This window comes from Colias croceus, chromosome 30 (assembly GCF_905220415.1).
Source record: "Colias croceus chromosome 30, ilColCroc2.1".
Lineage (NCBI taxonomy): Eukaryota > Metazoa > Arthropoda > Insecta > Lepidoptera > Pieridae > Colias > Colias croceus.
The window spans coordinates 1,166,427-1,194,128 of NC_059566.1; the positions used below are offsets into that span (position 1 = coordinate 1,166,427).

At 34.0% G+C, this 27,702-nt stretch overlaps 2 protein-coding genes across 5 annotated transcripts in view; one reads left to right on the plus strand and one right to left on the minus strand.

Annotated features, from left to right (window-relative positions):
- Positions 1–18,177, minus strand: part of LOC123704767 (alpha-1,6-mannosyl-glycoprotein 2-beta-N-acetylglucosaminyltransferase-like) — a 48,636-nt gene extending 30,459 nt beyond the window's left edge. The window contains exons 1-3 of one of the 4 annotated variants that reach the window (XM_045653258.1): positions 17,782–18,177; positions 6,341–6,551; positions 1,960–2,016 (exon numbers count right to left, since the gene is read on the minus strand). In XM_045653258.1, coding sequence (XP_045509214.1) covers positions 1,960–2,016; positions 6,341–6,455 — 172 coding nt within the window. In that variant the 5' untranslated portion in view covers positions 6,456–6,551; positions 17,782–18,177. The remainder of the gene's footprint in view (positions 1–1,959; positions 2,017–6,340; positions 6,552–17,781) is intronic. The other 3 variants (XM_045653260.1, XM_045653259.1, XM_045653261.1) reach the window with 3 other exon arrangements.
- Positions 18,178–18,375: 198 nt separating this feature from the next.
- On the plus strand, positions 18,376–26,418 carry LOC123704787 (EEF1A lysine methyltransferase 2). Its single transcript, XM_045653288.1, has 5 exons — positions 18,376–18,590; positions 19,373–19,568; positions 19,959–20,095; positions 20,869–21,028; positions 26,247–26,418. The coding sequence occupies exons 2-5, from the start codon at positions 19,373–19,375 to the stop codon at positions 26,402–26,404; spliced, it is 651 nt and encodes a 216-aa protein (XP_045509244.1). The 5' UTR covers positions 18,376–18,590; the 3' UTR covers positions 26,405–26,418.
- The last annotated feature ends 1,284 nt before the right edge of the window (positions 26,419–27,702 follow it).

Below are 27,702 nucleotides of genomic sequence, written 5' to 3' on the forward strand. Positions count from 1 at the left end.
TTGTATTAAAACAAAGGATAGGTTTTGGAATGCGCTAATCTCAGAAACTACATTTTCGACTTGAAAAATTTTTTCGGTGTTAGATAGCCCATTTATCGGGGAAGGCCATAGGCTATATTATATCATCACGCAAAGATCAACAGGAGCGGAGCAATGCGGGTAAAACCGCGAGACACAGCTAGTGATATTATAAGTAGAAAGTATGGCTATAATTTTTTTATAAAAATAAAAGACGTGTGGCACTCGGGGACTGCCGCGGTAAAGCTATTGCATGCTATGTTTTTTCGTTACGGAATTTCTGGATTCGGTCCCCGCGCTCAAGGCCCGCGATAGAAGCTATGCAATAGCTTAAAATAAGAAATTCGATCACGAAGCGGGATTCAAACCTGCGTCTTTTCCAGGTGAAGATTTTATTAAGCGTTTGACTGCTGTAAACTTATGCTGTAAAATTGAATATTAAAACTGAGCTAAAAACTAAATGTGAACGAGGAAGGCTATAGGCTATTATATATGTATCATCACGCTAAGACCAACAGGAGCGGAGCACTGCGGGTAAAACCGCGAGGCGCAGCTAGAAACTACATAGTATATAACAAAGTCGCTTTCTCTATCCCTATGTCCCTTTGTATGCTTAAATCTTTAAAACTACGCAACGGATTTTGATGCGGTTTTTTTTAATAGATATATAGGAGAAAGGTTTTAGTATATAATTTATTAGGTTTTAGACAAGCGGGCGAAGCCGCGGGCGGTAAGCTCGTAGTATATAAACAAATTTATCTATTAACTATGCTCCAGTAAACTGTATTTGACATTTTGATAAGATTGTTTTCTTATCTTAATGCAGTTTATATAAGATCGTTATCAATACTTTATAGAGGTTGGCCTAAAAACTGTGACAAGTAAACAATGAGAGTATATACATAGGCACATACAGGCATTTAACTATATATGTATACTATTATTTATGAAAAAAAGACTGTGTGCCGAGCACACGTGTCAGAAGTGAAACTACTTTGACAAGATTCAAAGATACCAAGAAAGTCGCCTTACTCCATGACGTGACGGTATTGCCATGACGCGACCTTGAAATTTTACTCTCAACGCGCCTAAAGAAGTTTCACTTCAAAAAATATTTTTATCATAATTTAGCTCAAAAAAGACGTACCTAGTTAATGGTAAAACATTATTCGAATTGTTTCTCGTTAAATCGAAACATACGAAACAAGACTTTTTTACACTAAAGATAAGAAAACTAGCTTTCCGACCGCGGCTTCGCCCGCGCAGTCAAAGAAAAACCCGCATAGTTCCCGTTCCCGTGGGATATCCGTGATAAAACCTATCCTATGTCCCGGGGTAAAAAGTAGCCTATGTCCTTTCTCGGGTATCAAAATATCTCTATACCAAATTTCATGCAAATTGGTAGTTAAGGCGTGATTGAGTAACAGACAGACAGACAGAGTTACTTTCGCATTTATAATATGAGTATGGATTATAAATTAATGAAATATATACAAAAAAGAAACGAAAAAATAATTAAAACATTAATTATATTTACATAAAAACAATTACCAATGAATTTGTAGAAAATACAAAACACAAGTGATAACTGCGTTAAAAACAACCGACTTCAAACTTGCACTTGCAAAATTTACAAATACCTACAGACAAAAATGCTCATAAAATAAAAACTACTGGGCCTATCCGAATAAAATTTTTATGGGACCAATTCGACACCATCCCGCATCGAACAAAAAAAGAATCACGTAAATCGGTTCAGAAACCTCGGAGTAATCGGTGTACATACATAAAAAAAAAAAAAATATACCGGCCGAATTGATAACCTCCTCCTTTTTTTTGAAGTCGGTTAAAAATGTAAATCACCAACGTCACAAATGACACGACACAAACAAATATTAAATAAAACAAACATACAAATAAAATAAAAAACAAAACCAAAACCTTGTAAATACTGCTCAGAGTTAGTAGTGTTAATAATATCTTGTACCGTAAATTCATCTGTAAATATAGAAAAAATATGTTAGTTTGGTAGATAAAACCTCTGCAACTGTTGGCCCCGTTTTGATGATATTTTGAAGTGAAACTTCATCAGGCGCGTTGAGAGTAAAATTTCAAGGTAGCGTCATGCCAACACCGTCTAAGAAGTTTCACTTCTGACACGTGTGCTCGCCACACACGCTCTTTTTATAGACGAGAGCCATAGGTATCCCAATACATTCAAAATGACGCATCTTTACGAAATAAACCTAGGTATTCGTTTATCTTTGGCTTCCTTTTTATATTATGGCTAAAATATATAGGTATACTAGAGGTCCGCCCCGGCTTCGCCCGTGGTACATATTTCGCAATAAAAGGTAGCCTATGTCCTTTCTCGGGTATCAAAATATCTCCATACCAAATTTCATGCAAATTGGTTCAGTAGTTTAGGCGTGATTGAGTAACAGACAGACAGACAGAGTTACTTTCTCATTTATAATATATATTAGTATGGATCTATAAAGTCAGTGTTCGTTTTTCAAAACACGAAACAGCTTGACCGATTTTAATGAAATAAGTTTCGCCCGGCTCCGCCTAATAGTAACTGATAGTTCCCGGACTTATTAAATTGCCCGTAATCTGTAGGTACTAATATTATAAAGCTGAAACCGCAGGGCGCAGCTAGTCTTCTATATCTTCTTATACATCTTAATATATATAAATCTCGTGTCACAATGTTTGTCCTCAATGGACTCCCAAACCACTTAACCGATTATAATAAAATTCGCACACCATGTGCAGTTCGATCCAACTTGAGAGATAGGATAGTTTAAACATGTAGGTACCACGGGCGAAGCCGGGGCGGACCACTAGTAATATATAAAAATGAATCCCAAAATGTGTTGGTAATCGCATAACTTGAGAACGGCTGAACCGATTTCGTTAATTCTTTTTTTATTATATTCCTTGAAGTACGAGGATGGTTCTTTTGTAGAGAAAACGTAAACATGTACCACGGGCGAAGCCGGGGCGGACCGCTAGTAATAAATATATATTATTAAAGTCAGATCTTTTCTCCATAATCACTAATCATATTACCCGAAAATGTTCATAAATTTCGTGGAAAGATAAACAATATAATTAATTATTATGTCTTATTTCTTGCGCGATTAGATTTTTTAATACAAAATAATATCATAAATGGCTAATCCAATAAAGATATAATATTTCAAGTATGTAAACAATATAATATTGATCGATTATAATAAAGATAAGATTTGTTTCTATATGCAAAAACCCAATCTAATCTTTATTACACTAAATATTACTGATTGAAATCTATATGTACTAATATAATCTACACTAATATTATAAAGCGGAAAACTTTGTTTGTTTGTTTGATTGTAATGAATAGGCTCATAAACTACTGGACCGATTTTAAAAATTCTTTCACCATTCGAAAGCTACATTATCCACGAGTAATATAGGCTAGGTTTTATCCCGGAAATCCCACGGGAACGGGAACTATGCGGGTTTTTCTTTGAAAACGCGTGCGGAGCCGCAGGCGGAAAGCTAGTAATATTATGAAGCTGAAGAGTTTGTTTGTTGGAATCTCAGGAACTACAGGTCCTTTTTTTACTTTACTTTACTTTTTTACTTTATCGACTCATGAAATTTTGTATGTCCTTGATAAGTCATGTACAAAGTTTGAATTAAATATGTCCGTTGAAAGCGGGTCAAAATCGATTCTAAAGTCAGTTACATACAAACATACAGGTTAAGCTAATAAAACTTAAAAAAATAGCGTGTGTGCCGAGTACGTGTCAGTAGTGAAACTTCTTTGGCAAGATTCAAAGATACCAAAATCATCGCCTTACTCCATGGTATTGCCATGACGCGACCTTGAAATTTTACTCACAACGCGCCCAAAGAATATAAATTTATAAATATTACTAGCTTACCGCCCGCGGCTTCGCCCGCTTTCCCTAAAACGATTTGAGATTTAAACTATCTTATCTCTCAAGTTGGATTGAACTGAACATGGTGTGCGAATTTTATTATAATCGGTTAAGTGGTTTAGGAGTCCATTGAGGACAAACATTGTGACACGAGATTTATATACTTATATATTATAAGATGTGTCTAGGGGACACACCTAAAACTGAAAGAATAGAATAAATTCGATCGCTCTGGCAGGTCACGAGTGGCTGAATTGGTCAGGCATCCGCCCCGGATTGGCGTGAAAGGATGCGGGTTCGGGTTACGCCTCGTGATCGATTTTTTCTATTATTTATATATATTTATAAAAAACTAGCTGTGCCGCGCGGTTTCACCCGCGTGGCTCCGGCGCTCCGCTTCTGTTGGTCTTAGCGTGATGATATATAGCCTATAGCCTTCCTCGATAAATGGCCTATCTAACACCGAAATAATTTTTGAAATCGGACCAGTCGTTCCCGATTAGCGAGTTCAAATAAACAAACTCTTCAGCTTTATAATAATAGTATAGATTTGAATGCCATAAAACCAAAAATATCAAATTCAGCGCTTAAAGAAGTTTCAATTCAAAAACATGTTAAAACTGCCTCGTAAATTGTATTGCCTTTCAGACTGTTTATGTTTAACAACTGTATAACTGTTATATCCCGCAAATAACTAATTCACTTCGTTAGATTAATTAAAACACACCGCCTAATTAGTGAATAGCGTGTTCAGTCGAAGCACATTTTAAAATGTTTTGGTCACCTAATATTTTGTAACTAGCTGTGCCGCGAGGTTTTACCCGCGTGGCTCCGCTCCTGTTGGTCTTAGCGTGATGATATATAGCCTATAGCCTTCCTCGATAAATGGGCTATCTAACACCGAATGAATTTTTCAAATCCGACCAGTACCCTGAGATTAGCGCGTTCAAACAAACAAACTCTTCAGCTTTATAATATTAGTAATTGTGTAGTAATGCTGTAAGTAAAAGTGAAACGACATTTTTTTTTAACATATCAGCTTTCCGTTGGCATCTCGTTATCGTTTTATTTTTTCAATAAAACAAATTTATTATCTGACAGGAAAATGATAAGTTATTGACTAAGTACTTTATATTATTGATGACTGATGTGTGGCTGGCGCTTTTTAACACGATTTTATCGAAGTATAATAATTTCATGAGTTTATCCTTATGAGTTTTTAAAGCAAAATTACCAATCTTTATTTATTTTATTTGATACACCATTATTGACTCAAATAAGTACAATTCACATAAGTACATTAATATTATTTCACAATAAGGGCTAGCTTTTCAATCCTTGGTTAAAACTTATCCGTCCAATAAAGTATTACACGATAATATTAAAATGTCACAGGTATACTGTCAAATTGGGGAATATTCATGTTTTTCTTTTTTGTCTTAAATTAATAGTTTACTATTTTATAACGTAGAAAAAAATATTAATGGGCTTCAAAATACTCTAGATATTTTTAAAAATGAAATTTAAAACTTTTAAAAAATGTAAGCAGTTCAAACGCCGCCATTGTGCGCGCGCTTTTCGTGACGTCACATGACACGTCCAGTGGGTGTTTACCTTGTGTTTACTATGGAGTATGGAGTGACGATTCATACAATGTCGTGTCAAATGACGTCACATTTCGTTCGACCAGTGGTGGCGCGTTCTGGCAGTTTGAATTTCGCTCACTTATTTTGCACTTTTTGAATATTATTTTAGGGGTTTAAATAAAAAGTAAATAAAAAAAAATCCTTTTCATTATAATATTACGATAATAAGTATTCGAGAAAAAAATATTTTAGGCCATTTAAAATTTTATGCATATTCCCTATTACAATACATTTTTGAAATGGTAGTTTAATACGTTATTCAACGAATAAGTTTTAACCAAGGATTGAAAAATCAGCCCTAATTATTGTAATATTCAAGACCAAATAAAAAATAAAACATATATCCTTAGATAATAAAATCATAGATTAAACTATCAAACTGGATGATATTTTAGAGGGCAATGAAATTAAATTTGACAACTACCCTCTTTATTAACAACGTCAATCAGTCAGTCTATTGATGACGTTCGTCGGGAACGGACGTGTCAGTGTTGAAATTACACGTACTCATCGTACGTACGTGTACTCGTCGGGTAAAAGAGACTTGGGAGCATCAAATAAATGTAAATATGTAAGTCAGTTATAGTTCTGCTATTCTGCTTGTCTGGCAGAAATCGCTTACAGCGATAAGACCGCCTATGACATATATACATGACGTAAATACTTGTATTGCTTTTTTTGTAATTCTATATTTAGTGTGCAATACAGAAATTTTCATTCATTTATTCATTGAGTTCTTACCTCCATCCTTATCCATGCCCACACCACTCGCAGACAGCATTATCTGTACCCACAGACACAGCAGCCCCACGATGACAAACACGCGCAGGATCGACGCATATTTTAGCCGAGGCATTTCAGATCATTGTAGCTTCGCAACACCGCCCGGTCGATAGATGGCGCTTTTTCAAGTTTCACGTCTCGGTTCATAGATGGCGGTACATTGTTTGACCTGTGAATTAAACGTCAGTTTGAGAAAGAATAGGATTGGTCAGCGCCATGTGACGTCATAAGTGGTAATGCATACTTTGAAATTTGAATTATTATTAATAACTAGCTGTGCTCGTTTGTCTTAGCGTGATGATATATATTATAGCCTATATGACCTTCCCCGATAAATGGAATATCTAACACCGAAATAATTTTCCAAATCGGACCAGTAGTTCCTAAGATTATCGCGTTCAAGTAAACTCTTCAGCTATACATATATGTAATATGACTAGCTTTCCGACCGCGGCTTCGCCCGTGTAAATTGTCGAATGGTCAACAAGTTGTTTCACTACATAGTATAAAAAAGTCGCTTTCTCTGTCCCTATGTCCCTACATCCCTTTGTATACTTAAATCTTTAAAATTACGCGACGGATTAGACAAAGCGGGCGAAGCCGCAGGCGGTAAGCTAGTTGAGAATATAAAGACTTAAGTTCGATTTAGGTGTTATATATGTTAAGGTTTAATATAAATTAGTTAAGATACAATGATATTCGTAGGAAATATCGAAATATTTCAGCTAAAATTATAATTTTAAATTTTTAGTATATGGCCCTATTAACCTTGCAAAAAACTACAATAAGCAATGTCATATCTGTTTAATAATCTAACTTTTAAACAAATAATCAACAACAATGTAACAGAAAAGCTAATCGGCTACCTACGATGTAATCCTTATCTATTTTGTACTTTATTACTGTAAGAATTTCCTGTGGTTCTTGATAATCCTTTAAAGCGTAAAGCTTTTCTATACTAATATTATAAAGAAGAAAGTTTTGTAATTATATATGTATGTATGGTTTTCACGCATAAACTGCTGGACCGATTTTGATGAAATTTGACACAGACAATCTTTAGACCCTAAGAAAGAACATAGGCTACCAAAAGGTACTTATCTATACTTATATTATAAAGAGGAAAGTTTTGTAATTATGTATGAATGTATGGTTTTCACGCATAAACTGCTGGACCGATTTTGATGAAATTCGGCACAGGCAATCTTTAGACCCTGAGAAAAAACATAGGCTACCAAAAGGTATATATATATATATATATATATGTACCCGAGCGAAGCCGGGGCGGACCGCTAGTAGCTTATAAATGTGCGGTTTTCCGCATACAAAACATGCGAGAGATGTGTGCGAGGGGTGCTTGCGAAGTATATTTATTGGTTCTATAATTTTGAGAAATTGAAGACATTATAACACACTAGAGGTCCGCCCCGGCTTCGCCCGTGGTACCTACATATTTCGCAATAAAAGGTAGCCTATGTCCTTTCTCGGGTATCAAAACATCTCCATACCTAATTTCATGCAAATTGGTTCAGTAGTTAAGGCGTGATTGAGTAACAGACAGACAGAGTTACTTTCGCATTTATAATATTAGTATGGATCCACACACCGCACACTCTCGTCGCACAGCTTTGATGGAAAAGCACCCTTAATGACGGGGCCACGGGTGTTGATTGGAATTATTTCGCGACAAATCAATTATCCATACTTAATATTATAAACTAGCTTTCCACCCGCGGCATCGCCCGCGCAGTCAAAGAAAAACCCGCATAGTTCCCGTTCCCGTGGGATTTCCGGGATAAAACCTATCCTATGTCCTTTCTCGGGTATCAAAATATCTCTATACCAAATTTCATGCAAATTGGTTCAGTAGTTAGGGCGTGATTGAGTAACAGACAGACATACAGACAGAGTTACTTTCGCATTTATAATATTAGTATGGATGCGAAAGTAACTCTGTCTGTCTGTTACTCAATCACGCCTAAACTACCGAACCAATTTTCATGAAATTTGGTATGGAGATATTTTGATACCCGAGAAAGGACATAGGCTACTTTTTATCCCGGGAAAATGACGCAATCCCGTAAATCCCACGGGAACGGGAACTATGCGGGTTTTTCTTTGACTGCGCGGGCGAAACCGCGGGCGGAAACCTAGTAAGCCTATATATGCTAGCTATATATAGTGACAGGGCATACAATAGTATATAACAAACGTTATTATTTGACAGCGGATCTCTAAAAAGTTAAAAACACACAAACAAACATTTGTTTACGAAATAGCTGCGAAATTTCATCGACAAAATGCCATTTTTTCTTACAAACACGTTGTATAAACACATTGCATAAACAAAATGTGTAATCAAGCAAGGTATTTATTTTGACGATTTTTAACCGACTTCAAAAACGTAAATAAATATTCTTTTGACTAGATTTTTTGTAATTTATGTATTTATAGAAAAAAAAATATACTGGTCGAATTGAGAACCTCCTCCGCCTTTTTTAAGTCGGTTGAAAATTAAATTGAAAAGAGAGGAAGGGAGGAAAAGCAGTAAAGTTAGTAATTTCTGAATAAATGGTAAGGTAAAATATATTTTTTTAGTCTCAAGCATGATGCAACTCTGCGAGCTTGAACTTCTATACATAATAATAGAGAACAATCCTACTAATATTATAAATGCGAAAGTTTGTGAGGATATGTGTGTGTTTTGTTACTCTTTCACGCAAATACTACTGAACCGATTACAATGAAATTTAGTACACATATAGAGGGCTGAAGAGTTTGTTTTATTTGTTTGAACGCGCTAATCTCACGAACTACTGATCCGATTTGAAAAATTCTTTCGATGTTAGATAGCATTTATCGATGAAGGCTATTATTATTTATTATATCATCACCCTAAGACCAACAGGAGCTTGTCACGCGGGTGAAACCGCGAAACCCAGCTAGTCTTTCATAAAAATGTGACTCATATTCAATTTGATAAGTTTCAAAAAAAAATCAATCATATTATTATAATGCGGATTTATCGATTTCAAAGATTTAAGAGCAAACAATACTAATTTTTTTACCAAATTTCCGCTAATGTGACCACCTCTGTCCTTAGATTTACGCGCTCACCCAAACAAACAAACGAATTAAAAACTTCAGTTTTTCTACATTATCATTCACATAATAAATCTGAAAAAAACTACGAAGCGTTGATAATGAAAACAGCCTTGTTATTGCAATGGTGATTATCAAGGAATGCGCAGGAGTCGATCAAACGTAACAAAATCATAGCATTGAGAAATTGTTCAGTTTTAACGGATTTATAGCCCGATTTAAACGTTATAAACGTGTTTAAAACCTGTGTCAGGAAAAGGATGTATTACGTGTTAAAGTAGATATATTTTGATACTATTTTAATCATCCAATATTCATAAAAATGTACCTACTATTTTTTATTTGGAAATTGAAGTTTAAAGGATTGAAATTCTAAAAAATATTAATCATTGAAGATCGGAAGAGATTGCAAACTTAAGTCTATATATTCAAGTACAAATCCAATCCATAACGGCAAAGACATTTTTTGCTGCGGGAAAAATTTAGTTAATAATATAATATACGGAACCGCGAACCGGCCAACACATGCTTGACCGTTATCATAGTATAAAGAGAACAAGTAGTCCGTCTCCCGTTTAGAAACTCGGTACCTAAACTCGCGAGGCGTACGCGTAGGGTTGTCACTTGTCACGTTGATATTTTAAGTCACTATAATATAGTATAAAGCAAAGTTGCTTTCTCTGTTCTTTTGTCCCTTTGTATGCTTAAATCTTTAAAACTACTGAACGGATTTTGTTGCGGTTTTTTTTTAATAGATAGAGTGATTCAAGAGGATGGTTTTAGTATATAATTTTTTAGGTTTTAGACAAAGCGGGCGAAGCCGCGGTCGGTAACCTAGTAATTGTATAAACAAACATCGACCGCTCACAGCAATGGCGCGTCCCTAAAAAGAGCGGTCCATGAAAAGGAACCGAGCGGCATGTGTGCGTGCGTCAAGCTTGCGTACGTACAGGAATGGGGGGCGTGGCCAAGCGCTCCGGGGTTGGAAAATGTGTAACATTTTTTCGTTACGCATGACATTTTACCGTTACGCGCCATCTTTTTCTTATCCCTACCACGCGTGATTCGACGTATTTCTGTAAAGTTGCATATATAGTAAATTATTTATTGAAAAATAAGGTCATAAAGAAGTTTCACTTCTTACGTGTGTACACTAGTACACGCACACATTTTTATTTTTTCTTTTTATACTATGCCGTTATAGAACCTTGCGTGTCTAGATATTAGGCTATTAGGTTATTCGTTTTTAAACTAGATTAAAAACGAACGTTACACTGGGGTTTACAGTTTTTCGAATATTTTGTTACTGTTAATTAAACTGAGCTGTAGATATTGATCGGATTGTATTTGAGTTATGAATACACTAGCTTTCCGCCATCGGATTCGTCCGCGTAGTCGAAGAAAAACTCGCATAGTTCCCGTCCCGTGGGATTTCCGGGATAAAACCTATCCTATGTGTCAATCCAAGTTATCCTCTATATGCTTGCTGAATTTCATTGATAAAAGTCAATTGTGCTGTAAAAAAAAATAGAAAAGTTTCAAGCTTTACTGTTGAAATAAGGTCGAAACTTTGCTCACGGTGTTTTCGGGTGAAGCCACCGGGCACAGCTAGTATATGGGCTATTGTATGACCCGACATCCAAAACCAGGATGTCATTATCTTGTAGTATCATTATAAATGGACATAATGTGTTACGTGTTTATATGAATGTTATGTATGGAATGACATTGACTCTTGTGATTGACTAGTTGTGCCCGGCGGTTTTACCCGCAATGCCTCGCTCCTGTTGGTCTTAGCGTGATGATATAGCCTATAGCCTTCCTCGATAAATGGCCTAACAGTGATTTTTTTTTTCAGATCGGATGGAGTTCCTGAGATTAGCGCGTTCTAACAAACAGTTCAACTTAAAAATATATAATACTAGCGGTCCGCCCCGGCTTCGCCCGTGGTACATGTTTACGTTTTCTCTCCATAAGAACCATCCTCGTACTTCAAGGAATATAATAAAAAAAGAATTATCTAAATCGGTTCAGCCGTTCTCGAGTTATGCGCTTACCAACACATTTTGCGATTCATTTTTATATTATAGATATATATAATATGTACTAGGTTTCCGCCCGCGGCTTCGCCCGCGGAGTCAAAGAATTTCCGGGATTGCGTCATTTTCCCGGGATAAAAAGTAACCTATGTCCTTTCTCGGGTATCAAAATATCTCCATACCAAATTTCATGAAAATTGGTTCAGTAGTTTAGGCGTGATTGAGTAACAGACAGACAGACAGACAGAGTTACTTTCGCATTTATAATATTAGTATGGATTAGAATAGATGTACTGGAAGTTTAAACCATCACACATACTTGATACATATTACCCGATTATAGGGCCATCCTCACACAATGAAAGAATCTCTCTGAATTCAGAAAGCACAGATATGCATACGATTTCACCATTCCATTACGATTTTTCAGATTCTTAATTTTTAACGAGCGTTCTGAATTCCGGACCGAAGGAAATACGTACGGTTACTTACATATTTTGTAAAATTAAATTGTAATACTGAAATGATTTAAAAGAGCAACTATGGAGTTTCTTGCCGATTCTTCTCCATAGATACTGCTTTCCGAATCGGTGGTAAATGATAAAAATATGTATTGACGTTTCAAAAGTGCTTCTCGAAGAAGTCTAATTGAATAAATAAATGTTTGAGTTTGAGTTTGAAAGGAATAAAGCGCACGCTCATCTTTCTATACATTTATTGTAGGTATATACATATGTATACGAACACCTGAATTAAGATTATTTCTCAGTTGTGCTGCAAAATTGATATGTTGATGAATTTGTAAGTATCCGCACACATGCTAACGGAATTCAGATTATGACTTAAGAATCTGAATTTAGTCACGCATTCCGTCGGTGTGAGGCGAGCCTTATAATATTGTTTACGCTTCAAAGCGACTAGAGAAAGAACAAAATGCTAAAAACATAACACTCTTTCTGATAAAGTCGGGTAAAAAACGGTTACAATCCAATGATTTTATGAAAAACGCATCCGCAGAAATGTTGCAACAAATACCAATGTTTTGTGCCTACTGCCTATAATAAGCCATAATACAATTTTATCTGTAAGTTAAAACTATTGATTGTGACTTTAATACCTTAAGTATTAAAAGTCACACACACACACAAACATGCAGTTTCTTATATACTGAATAACAAATGTAATTTATATATTTTCTATTACATGCCAGCCCTAATTCGCTAGTATATAGAAATTATTTCATTTACAAAACACACTTAACTCGCACAAAATTATTATTTATTACAAACAGACAAAAAAATGTGTGCGTGTACTAGTGTACACACGTAAGAAGTGAAACTTCTTTATGACCTTATTTTTCAAAAAATAATTTACTAACTATATGCAACTTTACAGAAATACGTCCAATCACGCGTGGTAGGGATAAGAAAAAGATGGCGCGTAACGGAAAAATGTCACGCGTAACGAAAAAATTTTTCCAACCCCGATAAAGAAGTTTCACTTCAAAAACATAATATAGGTATTAGGTAACCTCCTTCTGTAAAGTTGGTTAAGAATATTATAATGAACCCAAAAAGCTGATGAATCAATACATGCGTGAAGCTCGTACATACAAAAACAGAATACGCGTGCGTATGCGCTATTTTTTGCATAATAAGTTGCAACGGTACTTGCAAGTTCGTTAGGGTTGTCAACGCGAGGTTATAAAAAATAGTATTTTTTTAAATATATTAACATGGGTGTTATAAGTATAATTAGGCGTTTCATATTTAACTAGCTTACCGCCCGTGACTTCACCCGCTTTGTCTAAAACCATTATATACTTAAACCTTCCTCTTGAATCGCTCTATCTATTTAAAAAAAACCGCATTTTATACTATGTAGTGATGATACGTATTATTTATTTCGATATCTATCATTATTTGAAGAAGTTAAATACTACAGCATATAAAAGCGTCTGAAATCTCTTAGGGGATGCAAAATTCATACGAAGAACGGTCGGCAGCAATAAAGATAAGCGAAGCCACGGGAAAAATATAGTAGATACTAGATACTAGTTATATCCTATCCTACTTCCTACTAATATTATAAATGCCAAAATTTGTGAGGATGGATGTAGGTATGTGTATGTGAAGGTGTGTATGTTTGTTACTCTTTCACGCAAATACTACTGAACCGATTACAATGAAATTTAGCCCACATATAGAGGGTAATTTGGATTAACACATAGGATAGGTTTCATCCCGGAAATCCCACGGGAACGGGAACTATGCGGGTTTTCTTTGAAAACGCGGGCGAAGCAGCAGACGGAAAGCTATTACATATAATCTAAAACGTCCAGAAAATACACGTTTCAAAGTTTGCGAACATACTTCGAAACTACTTTTTTAAGATTTTTGAAGAGAAACTTCTTTAGGCGTATTGAGAGTAAAATTTCAAGGTCGCGTCATGGCAATATCGTCACATCATGGAGCAAGAAGATTTTGGGATCTTTGAAATTTCACTTCTGACTCGTATACTCGTCACGTCTTTTTATGTATTCGATAGTTTTGTGAATAGTTGTACTATTTATTTACCCCTACGTAATAAGGGTTTCCGGGCAAAACAAAATTTATCGAATCAACTGGTCATATAAAATCTTATCAACTGATGGTGTTATAATATAGAAAGTTACATACACGATACATAGTAAACAGTTACATAATAATATTTCGACATAATTGTCTTGCATAATGTTACTTTGATGCTTACACCCACGACAAGAACGAATTCATCAGTGTCTTTATGATAATCGTGTCTACACTTATCTAAACTAAAAATAAAACTGAAGAACTTGTATAATGTAATTTATAATTTAAGATATTTGCACGCTCAACTACGAGCAGAATGTCTGAGAACCTATAAAATTTGTACCTCAGCTATGTAAGTACATTCAGCGAATAAAGACAATTTGAATTTGAATTTTGAATTTGAATTTGAATTTTGAAGAATTTGATTGGAACGCACAATTGTGAGGAACTACGGGACCGATTTCAAAAATTTTGTCACCTAGTATATGCTATTTAGAGTGGCTCAGTGGTGAGACCTCGGACTTCGAATCGATAAGTCCGTGGTTCGAGACCAGGCGAGCGCGCAGGAAATAAATTGATTTTTCAATTTATCTGCGCATGTTGTAACATCACCACTGCTCGAACGGTGAAGGAAAACATCGTGAGGAAACCGACATGTCGAAGAATTAAAAAAAAGTTCGACGACATATTGTGTCATCCGCCAACACGCACTTGGCCAGCGTGGTGGATTATGGCCTGTACCCTCATAGGATGCCCGTGTCCCAGCAGTGGGAACGTATATGGGCTGATGATGATGATGATATGCTATTTAATATTCATTTATCAAAGCACTAACTGTGCCCCGCCGTTTTACCCGCATTGCTCCGCTCCTGTTGGTCTTAGCGTAATGATATAATATAGCCTATAACCCTTTCGCGATAAATGGGCTATCTATCACCGAAAAATTTTTACAAATCCGACCAGTAGTTCCTGAGATTAGCGCGTTCAAACAAACAAACTCTTAAGCTTTATAATATTAGTAAAGACTAGCTTCCGCCCGCGACTCCGTCCGCGTGGAAAAATTAAGATTTATTTTTTTCTACGTATTTTTTCGGGATAAAAAGTATCCTATTTTATGCCCAGGATAATAAGGTATAATTATACCAAGTTTCATCGAAATCGAACCGTTAGTTTTCACGTGATGCTTAACATACAGACAGACAAAATTTTTTTTAATCACATATTTGGGCTTGGTATCGATCCAGTAACACCCCCTGCTATTTATTTTTTCAATATTTTCAATGTACAGAATTGACCCTTCTACAGATTTATTATATGTATAGATAACCATACTTGACATATATAATTGTGAATAGATTAATTATTTAAAGTACAGCTTTAATTAAAGCTCCTTTTATAGATAAAAAATAAAATAATACTTGTGACAACCCTAGCAAAATGAAATAACCAGTTTTAGTCAATTATTAAAAACAAGTGACCGAGGCTTATAAAAGACGAGTCTTTTTCTTAAAGTTATACAATTTAGAGAAAATATTTTTTTGCAGAATTCAATACATATTTCTCTATTTCCAAAAACACAACTGTCGCTTATAATAAAAAATTAAATGTGTAAATATCTCTGTCTGTTCCTTCTTCAGACTTAAACCACTAAAAAACGAAATTATAAAATGCCTTCCAGGAATCAAACTTACACTTTTTAATCTCTTAAACTAACCACTCGACCAAAACATTCATTTTTATTAGATTTTTTAATCTATAAAAATGAATTAATTAAAAATCAGTGATCCATAACACACACGCCTATAAACACAAAAACACACATTTAATTACAATTTTATAATCATGCTAGTTATTACCATCTTTATTGTAATTGTTGTATCATAGAGTAAGTAATGCAGATGTAGCACCTGATACTAATATTATAAAGCTGAAGATTCTGTTTGTTTTCGTAAGAACACGCTAATCTCAGGAACAACTGGTACAATTTAAAAATTATTTCGTTATAACATAGCCCATTTATCCAGGAAGAAAAAAAAAAGAGCTTATATCCACCTTCAACAGCCGGTAACAGCCTCACTAAGGTAACTTTGTGAGTGCTCAGTTGGCGTGGTGATCACCTCATTAGATGACTCACCTGCTCCGTTACCCGCTCTTTTATAAAAGACGAAGGCTATAGGCTATAAATCGTCACGCTATTACCAACAGGAGCAGAGGGGCGAAACCGCGGGGCGCAGCTAGTGTGCTATAAAAACGATTATCTATATAGCAATATTTGTTCTTATCAGATTGTTTTATATTAATGTGTGAAATCAAACATCGATTTATCTTCACATTTATTGTTAATATTAGTAGTATATTAGTAAGATAAGATTATACAGATTAGCTATGCTCGCAGTTTTACCCACAGTGCTCCGCTACTATTGGTCTTAGCGCCTATATTGCCTACTAGCTGTGCCGTTTGGTTTTAAATGCGTAGCTCCGCTCCTGTTGGTCGTAGCGTGATAATATATGGCCTATATTATTTGTGGATAATGTAGCTTTTGAATGGTGAAAGAATTTTTAAAATCGGTCCAGTAGTATATGAGCCTATTCATCACAATCAAACAAACAAACAAACAAAGTTTTCCTCTTTATAATATTAGTGTAGGTAGCCTTCCTACAATAAATGGGCTATCTAAACACAGCAAGATTTTTTCAAATTGGACCAGTTTGTTTGTTTGAACGCACTAATCTCAAGAACTACTGGTCCGATTTGAAAAATTCTTTCGGTGTTAGATATCCCATTTATCGAGGAAGCCTAGGCTATATATCATTAAATTAAGACCAACAGGAGCGGAGCAATGCGGATAAAACCGTGGGACACAGCTAGTAAACAATAATATTATTTGTAAATCATACAGTTAACATCATACAGTTATAGAAGTTAAAACTTCTATCAAATTAAAGAAAATATGACAGATATTTAAACACAGAAAGAACATGACTAGGTACTTATTTATTTGTTATTTTTATATTTTGTTTTTTATTTTTTAAAACATCAAATATTAACAATGGATAACGTCTTTTTTAATCAGACAGTAGATAATAAAAATAATTATAAGTAAATACAAGACTATTATAAGTTTACTAGCTGCTCCGCGCGGTTTCACCCCCGTGGCTCCACTCCTGTTAGTCGTAGCGTGATGATATAGTTATAGCCTAATAGCCTTCCTCGATAAATGAGCTATCTAACACCGAAAAAATTTTTCAAATCGGTCCAGTAGTTCCCGAGATTAGCGCGTTCAAACAAACAAACTCTTCAGCTTTATAATATTAGTATAGATTCGAAATCAAAGAAACAAATCGATCAGAGTAAGATGTAAATAACGCATGACATCATTCTATAAAACATAAATCTTTTTAATTTATTACAATGTTGTTCTGTTTTACTTTACAAACTAGCTTTCCGCCCGCGACTTTGCCCGCTTTGTAGGAATCATAACAAATTATGAACTAAAAACCGTTCTCGATAATAATAAGAAACCGCATAAAAATTCGTTGCTTAGTTTCATAGACTTAAGTATACATAGGGACAGAAAATTTATTTTATTTTATACTATGTAATGATGTGTTCTAGACAGGTGTAAATTTGTAAACACTAAGCATAAAATTATGTAAGCGATTATTTGTATAAAGAATTTTAACTTACCACATAAAAAAAACAAATCTTGTTTTCCTAAATAATGTTCAATTCGTCTATATCACAGCATTCAAAGCACCATACACAAACAAATACTAATAACATAACTCCTAATAACGTTAACAATCGTTAATCTATCATTGATCAATAATTATGATTTTTAATTTATTCATTTGCGTGTATAAGATTGTTAATTTTATACAAAAATTTTTGTTATTTAGGCCGCGGTTTTATCGATCGTACATGATTTCGTTTGTCAAGTTAATTATTGTTTATTTAATTCCGCAACGTCCATAGTTTGTCACTACTTGCGGTTTTGCAAAGATCAGTGAATCAGTGATGAGTGATCACCACAATTTTTACCGAGTGATCCCGAGACCAATCCGAGACGGATTCGAAAATTGAATTGTTTTTGACGTTTGCTTTTTGACCCTATGTAGTTTTCTAAACCAGTTTATTTTATCTTATCCGGCTACAAGTCTTTTTGGTATATGGCATTTTTACCTCTCTGTTTCTGTACGGTTTTTTAACATCAAATAATTTTTAGATAACTTAGATGGCTTCTTATAAGTTATTCCTATTACTTTAATATAATTTTACTAAATTATTTTTAAAATATATAAATTATAAAAAAACTCAGCTGTCATTAACACAATTGAGTTTTGATTTTGACATTTGAATTTTGATGCAAAACATATCGCTGTGTAGTGTGTTGTTGCCGTCGGCCGATTTCAGAATTTTATGAATTGAAAATTCTCTGATATAGCAACATAATTGAGCAGTGGATATTGTACCGATTATTTAACAATAAATTTGCTGTAAGTATCAGTGTTTTTTGCTATATAAGAGTAGCTACCTATATAACTTTTTGTTTGTCGTAGAAGTTTGATTTATAAGATACATATATATTATATAGTAATATTTTATAGGTAATGTATTAATACGAAATTAAACTTTAGCAATGTTGTAAAATTTTTGTTTTATATTCCCAAAATAAACATCATCGTAATACTATCGAAATTTGTAGGTTATGTTATGGTTACTGTTTTCAATAAAATAATATGCGTAACAAAATCAATATGGAGTAACTTTCTATAGTCATTCAAAAAATCATAAATCCAAAACTAAAAATTTCGCTCAACTGAAATTTCAGATTTACGTTCCAAAGGACAACAGGAACCACAAAGAAATTTACGCCTCGCAACTCGACGTCCGATAAAGTACAGTTTAGCCGTTTAGCCTTTTATTTGATTCTCATTAAATACATTTTTAAACAACCAAATGTTTGTTTTTTCAAAACATTAGTACTTATTATATATATATTTGTTTGTTATCTACCCTCAAAACCAAACTTAGGTGGCAATTAACCCATTGAGCCTCGAGCGGCCCGATCGGTCCACGACACAATAGATTTTCTATTGTGTCTGTGATTTCGGGGCCTGAGTTATTAAAACGTAACGCAATGAATGAACGAATGGCTCATAAAACCTTAAAAGAAAAAAACAGAAAAGTGCGTTACAAGGCGGGGCCTCTCTCCCCGTCAAAAATTTTCATAAATGTAATACTTGAACATTCCCTTATTACTAATCCATAATTTCAGATGATGGACGAAGAGCTGTCTCCCTCCGAACTGGGCACACAAACATACTGGCAAGCAGCTTACACTAAAGAATTAACAAATTTCAAAGAACACGGTGACCCTGGTGACGTTTGGTTCGGTGAAGACAGCGCTATACGGGTTATACGATGGATATGTACATGTGGCGTTGGTTTGGACGACAGGATTATTGATTTGGGTAATTTATTAAGCTATTGCATAGCTTCTATTGCAGGCCTTGAGCGCGGGGATCGAATCCAGAAATTCCGTAACGAAAAAACCTCACGCTCCCCATTCCGACGAGCACGGAGGTGTGGCTTAAAGGTATAGCATGCAATAGCTTTACCGCGGCAGTCACCAAGTGCCACACGTCTTTTTTTTTGGATATTGAACTAATATTTGTAGTGACACCTCGATCTGAATCGCGCAAGCGAAATGTTTTCGCCACACAGCATATATACAACTTTCCGACATCATTGTTGCATGGTTACTAACATTGCGACATGAGAATTTTATATATAGAGATAAATCACTTACACAAACAAATTTCATGAAATCTGATAAAATAATATGATTTATTTTATTACAGGCTGCGGCAACGGGTATACACTGTCAGAATTAGCGAGGGAAGGTTTCACAAATCTTCTAGGAGTGGATTATTGTATAGAAGCAATTGAATTAGCAGAAAAAGTGTCGAAAAGCGAATTCCCTTTTATTAATTTTAAGGTAAGTATGTAATATAGGGACATAAGCTTGAAATACAAGAATATTTTTCTATACTTAATATTATAAAGCTGAAGAGTTTGTTTGTCTGAGCGCGTTAATCTCAGGAACTACTGAAAAAAAAAATTCCGTGTTAGATAGCCCAATTATCGAGGAAGGCTATAGGCTATAATATATATCATAACGCTAAGACCAACTACTATGAAAATCATGTATTGACATGTTTTTTTTGGAAAACTACCTTATAATAAAATGATAATTCAATAATTAATAGCATCTTTACAAATCGCTACTGACTACATGGTACAAAACAAGTCAGTGTTGCTGCATAGGCATCCCCAAGTATTCAGTCCATCATTCAGTAATAGTATACAATTTATTAAGTTTACTACAAAGCGGATGAAGCTGCGCCAGATACCTTGTTTCATCTATAACAGTTTATCAGTTCAAACATAATTTATGTTACTTCATTTATTGACATGTATTTTTGCCAAATTTCATTAAAATCGATGCAATAAAATGTAGTTTATCTATTACTAGCTTTCCGCCCGCGGCTTCGCCCACTTTGTCCTAAACCTAATAAATTACATACTTAAACATTCGTCGAGAATCACTTTACCTATTAAAAAATCCGTTGCGTAGTTTTAAAGAATTAAGCATACATAGGGACAGAGAAAGCGACTTTGTTTTATACTACGTAGTGATTGTGTAATATACACACAAACACAAACTTTCGTGTCTATAACATAATTCACAAGTACCCACATTTTTTTCAGGTTTTCGACATTATAAACGACGAAGTATCAAACCTAGGACCACAATTTAGTGTAGTACATGACAAAGGGACGTATGATGCAATCAGTTTAAATCCAGAAAACACTAAGGAGAATAGGTTTAAATACGCCGATCAGGTGGCGGCCATGTTGGTTGATAATGGTAAGTTATTTTTTAAGTTTAGTATACTTCTAAAAAATAAGAAATAATCAAAACAAAGAACGAAAGTATAAACAATAGAATTAAAAATACCAAGATGCAGTGGTATAATTAAATTACAAACTAAAGTACATGTTAAGAGCTAACGCGTAAGAGCTACTTTTGTCTCGGCAACTATTTAGTCTCTCCCATCAACTCTATGGAGAGTTGCGTCGTTACATGCGCATACTTTCTTACTAGCCCATAGAGTTGATGGGAGAGACTACATAGTTGCGGAGACAAAAGTTGCTCTTGCGCGGTAGCTCTAAATGATTAAATCTAAAGAAATATCACACAGACTGTCAGACATATAGATAACAAGTGATAACTGCGTTAAAAACAACCGACTTCAAACTTGCACTTGCAACATTTACAAATACAGACAAAAATGCTCATAAAATAAAAACTACTGGGCCTATCCGAATAAAATTTTTATGGGACCAATTCGGCACTATCCCGCGTCGAACAAAAAAAGAATCACGTAAATCGGTTTAGAAACCTCTGAGTAATCGGTGTACATACATAAAAAAAACATACCGGCCGAATTCATAACCTCCTCCTATTTTTGAAGTCGGTTAAAAAGACAGCGAAGTCTGAGAGTTTCGTTTCGCATGAGGAATTAAATACATATTATACAGGATGTCCCACTGTTGGTATACTAAGCTCAAAGAAGGTTATAGTTTTGCTTACGCTAAGTTCGTAAAAAATACTTATTAAATTCCAGACGCATTTTTTTTCAAATAGATGAATTCTTAAGGGGCCATGGATTGAAATTCATGTTTCTAAATCATGTTATTTTCAGAGAAATCATCATATTTAAAATCCTAAAAAAATATATAGTACAGATAAACGTTTGATCTAGTGGAATTTTTGGATAGAAACACAATATTAAACATTTCACTCGATAAAAAAAAATTCAGAAGTAACATCGATTTTGAAAGCATAATCAGTTTTATGAGAATTAGGGGAACGCTATGTTTATGAAAATTTTACATTTCATTTACTAATCAGGTTTTACAGGGAAATTTTTGGATAGATTTATAATTTAGCCCTTATTTTTTTCTATATAAAATTTAATACGTAAATTGCAACTCGCGAGCACCACCCCAGTGCCGACAGAGTCCAGCCGGACGTCATCGAAGGAGGACCTGTGCTATTTTTGCTCGCAACCACGTTGTAGTCGCCGTTTGCGTATATAATATTTAAGTTTATTCAAAATAAGTGTAATATATAGAAATTACTTAAAAAAATACTCGTATCGAAGTACACAATAATAACCTATTTTTTTTAAACAGTGTTTGTAAATAAATACTTTTTGTAAGTTGTGATTTAATTAAAATGGCGAATAAAAAATGCAAAATTAGGAAAAGAAGCCTACCTAAAGTGAAGAAGATCAGAAAGTGTATTGCGTAAGTATTTAATAAGTTCCCATTTACAATAAAAAAATAAATATTCGAATAATTAGATATTATCTATTTTAACAGACTAGCTAAATCAGTATGATAATTTTTATTTTCATTTTACAATTTACCTTAGAGCAACAACCAGAGGCGGTTCGTGACAAAATTGTATGGGTGTTCACTTGAAATAAAACAACGAAAATACAATAGCGTTAGCGGGATAATATATTACAAACAAAAAAAAATTAGCACCACATTTTATAAATATCTATTTATACACTAAAAATTACAAAGTACAGGCTATTTCAAAACGAATTCAATGATTATCAATTAATAAAATTTAGTAAATCACCGAATTTGCATTACTATTTTCTTCTACTAACGCCTGCATATAATATAAAAAAATAAAAACGAAAATCAGTAAAAATAACAATACTTTCGCCTCTATGGATAATATCGAAAATTTCAAAAAGGGATAATTTGCGCCTGTAATCACACTAGACATATATTAGCAACATAATAAATTATCTATTATTATACGAATTTATTTAGATCAGTCGGCCGCGAAAATTCCAATATTTTAAATATTTTTTAATAAAACTCTGGGTGTTCTACTCGTGCATTCAAAAAGAGAAGCTCCTTAGATATTTAAATAAAACAAGAATGTCACTTTTTCGGGCCTAAAAACACATACTATATAGCCGTAGCGCCGTTCATAGCGGTTATATAAAACAAGTTGACACTTGACGCGATCCTACCGCCATTTTGCTAATGTCAGTGAACGTGTAAAAACAGGAGCGAAATATCCCAAATTGTAAACAATAAATATGCGTAACAAAAACAACATGAAGTAACTTTCTATAGTAATTTTCTGGTTTTCAAAAATTGATAGCTCAAAAAGTAAAAGGTTCCGTCAACTGAAATTTCATATTTATGTTCCATAGGACAATAGCTAACCACAAAAAAATTTACGCATTTCAACTCGACGTCCGATAAAGTACAGTTTTACCTCGTATTAAATAAGTATAATGATAAGCGCCGCCATTGAAGATTCGTTTCTTTACTGAACTGCCTTATATTAATAATTATTAAATATATATGTATAAATACTATTCATAAAATAAATCTATAAAAATAATTTTTGTTATTGTTTATTTTTTCCTTTATTATTAAAATTTCACCCAAATTTTATTTTAATTTTTTTGATGATTATAAAGAAGTATTTTCAATCTTTTTAATCATTTTGTAGTTGAATGGAAAAAACCGGAACCGACACTATAACCGCTCGGCTACGTAACAATTATTTCTATATTCTTTACTAGCGACCCGCCCCGGTTTCACACGGGTGCAATGCTGATACTAAATACACTACAGAAAAACTGTGAACGTTGTATATAAAAACATAGCGGCCCGCTCCGGCTTCGCACTGGTATAAAATATTATATAGCCGGGCGGCCGGCCGCGGCCGGTACCGCCGCAAACGCTACGTCCCGCAATTTTTAAATCTGTAATATCTTCGAAAATATTCACTTAAATCATACGGTGTAAAGGGCCATATAGATCTTTATTAAATGAACAATGTATTCAAGGTATTTAATTGGTTAAGGATTAATGTTGTATTGGTTAAAATCGCTTCGAAAATTAGCCATTATTTGTCGTAAAAAGTAAATGACAAAAAAAGTTATTGTGGGTTATCCATAAAAGATAGACATATACCATCGCGGACTTTTCTGTAGACCTTTTCAATGTGTATAATACTTAGTACATTATTTTGATAAAACTCGTAGGGTTCAGCCTGCGTTTGCAATGTAAGCGGAAAAAATGTAATTTTTTACGACATCACATTAGAAACCTCAAAAATAACAGTACTTCTCCACTATTTAATGGATGTTATTATACATTTAAACCTTCCTCTTGAATCACTCTATCTATTAAAAAAAACCGCATCAAAATCCGTTGCGTAGTTTCAAAGATTTAAGCGTACAAAGGGACAGAGAAAGCGACTTTGTTTTACACTTACTATGTAGTGATAAGAATACCGGTGAAATTACGAAACGTATTGCGCGGGTAAATCTTTGTGCGTGAAATACGGCTAAAACGATTTCCATGAGACCTAGCTAGATCGATTTTCGTCCCTGTAAACCCTTAAATTGAAACTTTTATAAAATCGTTAGAGCCGTTTTCGAGAACTCATTAATATACAAACAAAATAGATATATATAAATATGCAAATATTGCTCGTTTAATGGTATAGGATAAGTAGTAAATTTATTTATCAACAACATTCCTACGATAGCAAATAAAATCGAACTACTGATTTATTTATACTGTGGCGTAATCGCCCGCCTTCATAGGTCACCGGAGTTCATGCCGCGCCGGCTCCTGCGCAACGCGGTCGCGAGCCGTCTCAGCGCCTAAAATGCCTAAAGTTTCAGTACAAAGGGCTCTTAAAACTCTTATGTGTACACCCATAACAAGCAACCCACCCAACTTTACCACCAGCACGTGAGCTATCGTTTAAGATTATGTTTTCATAGACAAAATGCTCACATTTGTGAAGCCGTATATGCCGTTGCGCGAAACTAGAGATGAAAACATGGATTTTCAGGAAAAATTTAGCAAAAATTTTTTGACGTCATTTTGTTGTATAAGTATTTTTTACGTGATCAGTGCATAACAAAACTACAAGTCCCTTCGTGCTTAGTATACCAATAGTGGGACATCCTGTATAAACTGACGAAGAAGCGGTCTATGCGAAGAAAATAACAGTTAAAGCCGTTCCGCGTTGGGCAAAGATAGAATATAAATTTAAAAGAGTTAGCAACGTAATCGACTAAACACAACCCGGCTTATTAGGTGACTTCAGACGGAACGTGTTTAAGTACGCGTATGCCGCCTCTACCTCAGTTTTATATATTATTATTATGTATTCAAATAATAATATATAAAACTGAGGTAGAGGCTTAAAATCTTATATTTACCAGTGCATCCGCAGAAAACATCGCATGATAGATCTTTCTAATACAGAGGTAAAAAGACTCAATCGGCTACCTATCCCCTCAACCTCATCCAAATTCGCTCAACATCAATATGAATTCTTAGCAACAAAATTGTATAATTTGTTAAATAGTAAATACAACGTTAGGGTTATAAATCATAATAAAATTAAACGAGTTGTGACAGATTGGCTAAAAGATATGGATTACGAAGAAACAGAAAAATTAATGATGGTAAATCACTAGGACGTATTCACCCACCCGCCCACATGTCATACGTACTAACTTACTCACATGCTCTACACAAACACACACATGCACAAACACATACACACACGCAAACACACACACACACACACACACACACACACACACACACACACATATGCGAACAGATACAAGCACACAATATTTATAACGGGAATGACTTCTTAAAATTGAAATATTAACTTCAGTTTGTCCTTTTTTTTGTATAAATAAAGGTATTTTTTTTTTCCTTTTATCTATTTTTACTGTTTAAACATAAAACTGTGAGTTTGCAGAAACATATATAATATAGATATAAAGACTGGGAAGAAACTGGCCTTCGAAACACAGTTAACCACTAGTTCGAAGGTCAGGGTCTGAACATAATGCTGTACCTGTTTCTTGAAAAATAAATTTTTATTTTTATTTTTTTTATTTTTTTATTATTTATTCTTTAGTGAAACCCTAAAAGTAGCTTATATGTACGAAACTCTATGAGGAGTCCGACTCGCATTTAACCGGTTTTTTATTTTGTTTCAGGTTTATTCGTAATAACGTCCTGTAACTGGACAGAAGCGGAATTAATAAAACATTTTGCAGAAAAAATGAAGTTGAAATGTGTCATACCGACGCCGCAGTTCAAATTTGGCGGGAAAGTTGGCAGCGTTGTGTCATCTGTGGTGTTTGTTAAAAAATAAAATTGTATTTTTTATTTGGTTGTTTTATTTTCCTGATGTGTAACATAAATTGAAAATGCATAATTAAATATAACGGTCTAACTACAAAATTGAAACTTGCATGGAACCAAGTGATTTAATAAAATATTTTCATGAAATACTGTGAAATATGTACCTACTAGAATCTAGATGTTCGTTCGAGTCGACTGTTTTCTATTCTTTATAAATGTTCCAATTTTTAATCAATCGTACAAACTACACAGCATAACCTCCTGCACTATGATTGTTACATAAAAATAAGACACTACATTTTCGAAAAAAAATCAATCATTACACGCTTTTCAGACATCAATGGGGATCAAAGCCAATCTTCGTAATAGTCAGGTTCAATAAGTAACCATAAATCAATCGATAAAAGATAGATTAGTATTTTAAAATTATCAGATAATATACCTGGATATCATTGGCTAATATAGGTCTACCAGAATCTGATGGCATATTTATATTTAAGAAATAAAAGATTTTCATGTGGCAACTTATTTGACAACTATCAAATTGGTTGTCAAATTATTTGTCTTTTTTGCAGTTGATATATAATTTTTAGGATTTTGTCTAAAAAATCTTCGAAAATGTCGAAAAAGCCGCTGTGATCACAAGCAAGAGGTGTTGTTTATAATGTGTATAGAAAAATATTTGATGAAGAAGGGTCAAACACATCACAATTTTCAATTTAGAATATTTTATTGGTAAATTGGACTTACCCGCTTTGATACTTTTAATTAAAAAAATATTATATGTAGGTAACTATAATATTGTTTGTTGATTGGAATATAATTATATGAAAACTTATTACAGGAGTTTCCAATACGGCTATTCGTCAAGTCCAAGCTGTCCAAGTCAATTTTATAATGTGTGTATCTGTTAATACTTACGAAAATAAACATAGTTTTATTTTACTTTTATTTTATTTTTTAAAAAATTATAAGCAGTCTAGTTTTCTATCGATATAACATCGATATTTTCACATGGCATAATGATAATGAACATACAAATATAGGTATGTGTAAATAATAATATTATGTATTACCTGTGTAAAAGTAATATGTATATTATACATGTAAGTATGTACCTACATAATATTAAGTGGATATCTCATTTTTAAGTACAGTATTGTCCACTTATGTAATGTGACTAATGATATAAACTAAAAAATAAGCAGTATCAAGATCGTTCAGTCCATTTTCCCTAGGGTTGCACACTCAAAATTTTGATTTCCCTAATTGCCATCAGATTCTGGTTTACCTATAACAATATTATTA